Genomic DNA, 1,436 nt, shown 5'->3' with positions numbered 1-1,436 from the left:
ATATATATTACTACTATATATATATATATATACAACTATATATATATATATATATATATATATATAAAGCGTCGTACAATGTCTTTTGCTAGCACTATCCATTTACGAACCCGAACGATAACAATTTTTTTTCGTTTATACAAGTGCATGGGGTTATAAATAAATAATATCACCTAGCCTGAAAGTGGATCAATGTCTACCCCTTCTTTGACCACAACGTGAGCATTTGTATATTCTTTTTTGTTTGTCCTGTCATCGTAGTGTCAGTGTATGATTATATTGTTTATTTCTCTTGCACCATCACACTGCACATATTGATACGTCCCCTTATCATCTCAAACGTATTGAATCTCATCTCATGCTTTTTTTCTCACTTGGCGGGTGGGGGTTGTCTTGTCACGTGTATGTACATTTTTAATGTATTTTATATCATCTCATCTTCTCTTTCTCTCTGGACAGTTTTATGGGGGCTGTTCATTGGGGCCTAGAAATCGCCAAATTCGGAGGTAAGCGCATTGTCTGTCTGTTGCCTTGTTCGTTCGTACCATTGCGTGCATGATCGCGTTAAACAAACCACAAGAGCAGTGTTTAATCCGGCAACTACCATTTGAAACGGTTTGATGTGTGTTGTAACGGTTTCTTGGTGTGGTTGAACTAACTGCAACTGTACCAAATACATCCCGTGTTTGTATTCAATCCGTTTGCGGGTGTCTGTATGCGGCTCTTCTGTGCGAGTATATGTACACACGTGTAGCCGAAATATCTTGCTGACTAGGGTTTTAGGGTTCTGGGATATTTTTGCTCGCTTCGTACCTAACAAACACGCCCTTAACCCTGGCCAACACGGTTTAGGGTTTAGGGTTGGGTTTAGGGTTTAGGCTTTTGTCTTTACCCACAAACGTACATGTTCACCCATATCAACTCTACCATAACCCCCACAGGCTCTCACGCGTGGCTTCGATACGGGCTAGGTGTTGCCCCTCCACTAGTCGCATGGATGTCTCTGGGACTGCCTACGTCCGGGGCCTTGGCAGTGCAAATATCGGCCTTTTTAATCGTCTTTGCCGGAGATCTGCAGAGTTGCCGCCTGGGTCTGTCGCCCAATTGGTACCCAGCCTTAAGGCTTATCATCACACCTGTGGTAATAGTGTCACTTGGGTGCGTGATTGTGAACAACGGCTATGTGTACGCGTCGAAGTACAGACATGAGTTGAAAAAACGACGAGAAGAGAAGGAGGGCGTACTAAGGGAAGAGGAGCTGATCCCTCTGGTCGTGCCTGATGGCAAAGAATAGGCAAGAACGGGACACTTGTCGATATGCACATATACAGATATGTGCATGTTATATATAGATATACATATATATACATTAAAAGTCAAACATTATATATATATGGATCTTACATGTAGATAAATATACATTACAAGTCTTAGAA

The 1,436-nt window shown here is 41.6% G+C and overlaps 1 protein-coding gene across 1 annotated transcript; it reads left to right on the top strand.

The window, feature by feature from the left end:
- Nucleotides 1-941: 941 nt before the first annotated feature.
- SARC_16123 (hypothetical protein) lies at nt 942-1,294 on the top strand (the record flags this gene model as incomplete). Its single annotated transcript, XM_014289767.1, has 1 exon — nt 942-1,294. A coding segment is annotated over one exon (353 nt), but the record flags the coding sequence as incomplete, so codon positions are not given.
- Nucleotides 1,295-1,436: the final 142 nt, after the last annotated feature.

This window comes from Sphaeroforma arctica (genome assembly GCF_001186125.1).
Source record: "Sphaeroforma arctica JP610 unplaced genomic scaffold supercont1.7400, whole genome shotgun sequence".
In the NCBI taxonomy this organism is placed as follows: Eukaryota; class Ichthyosporea; order Ichthyophonida; genus Sphaeroforma; species Sphaeroforma arctica.
Note: the sequence above shows the minus strand (reverse complement) of the source record. Positions and strands in the feature narration are given on the sequence as shown.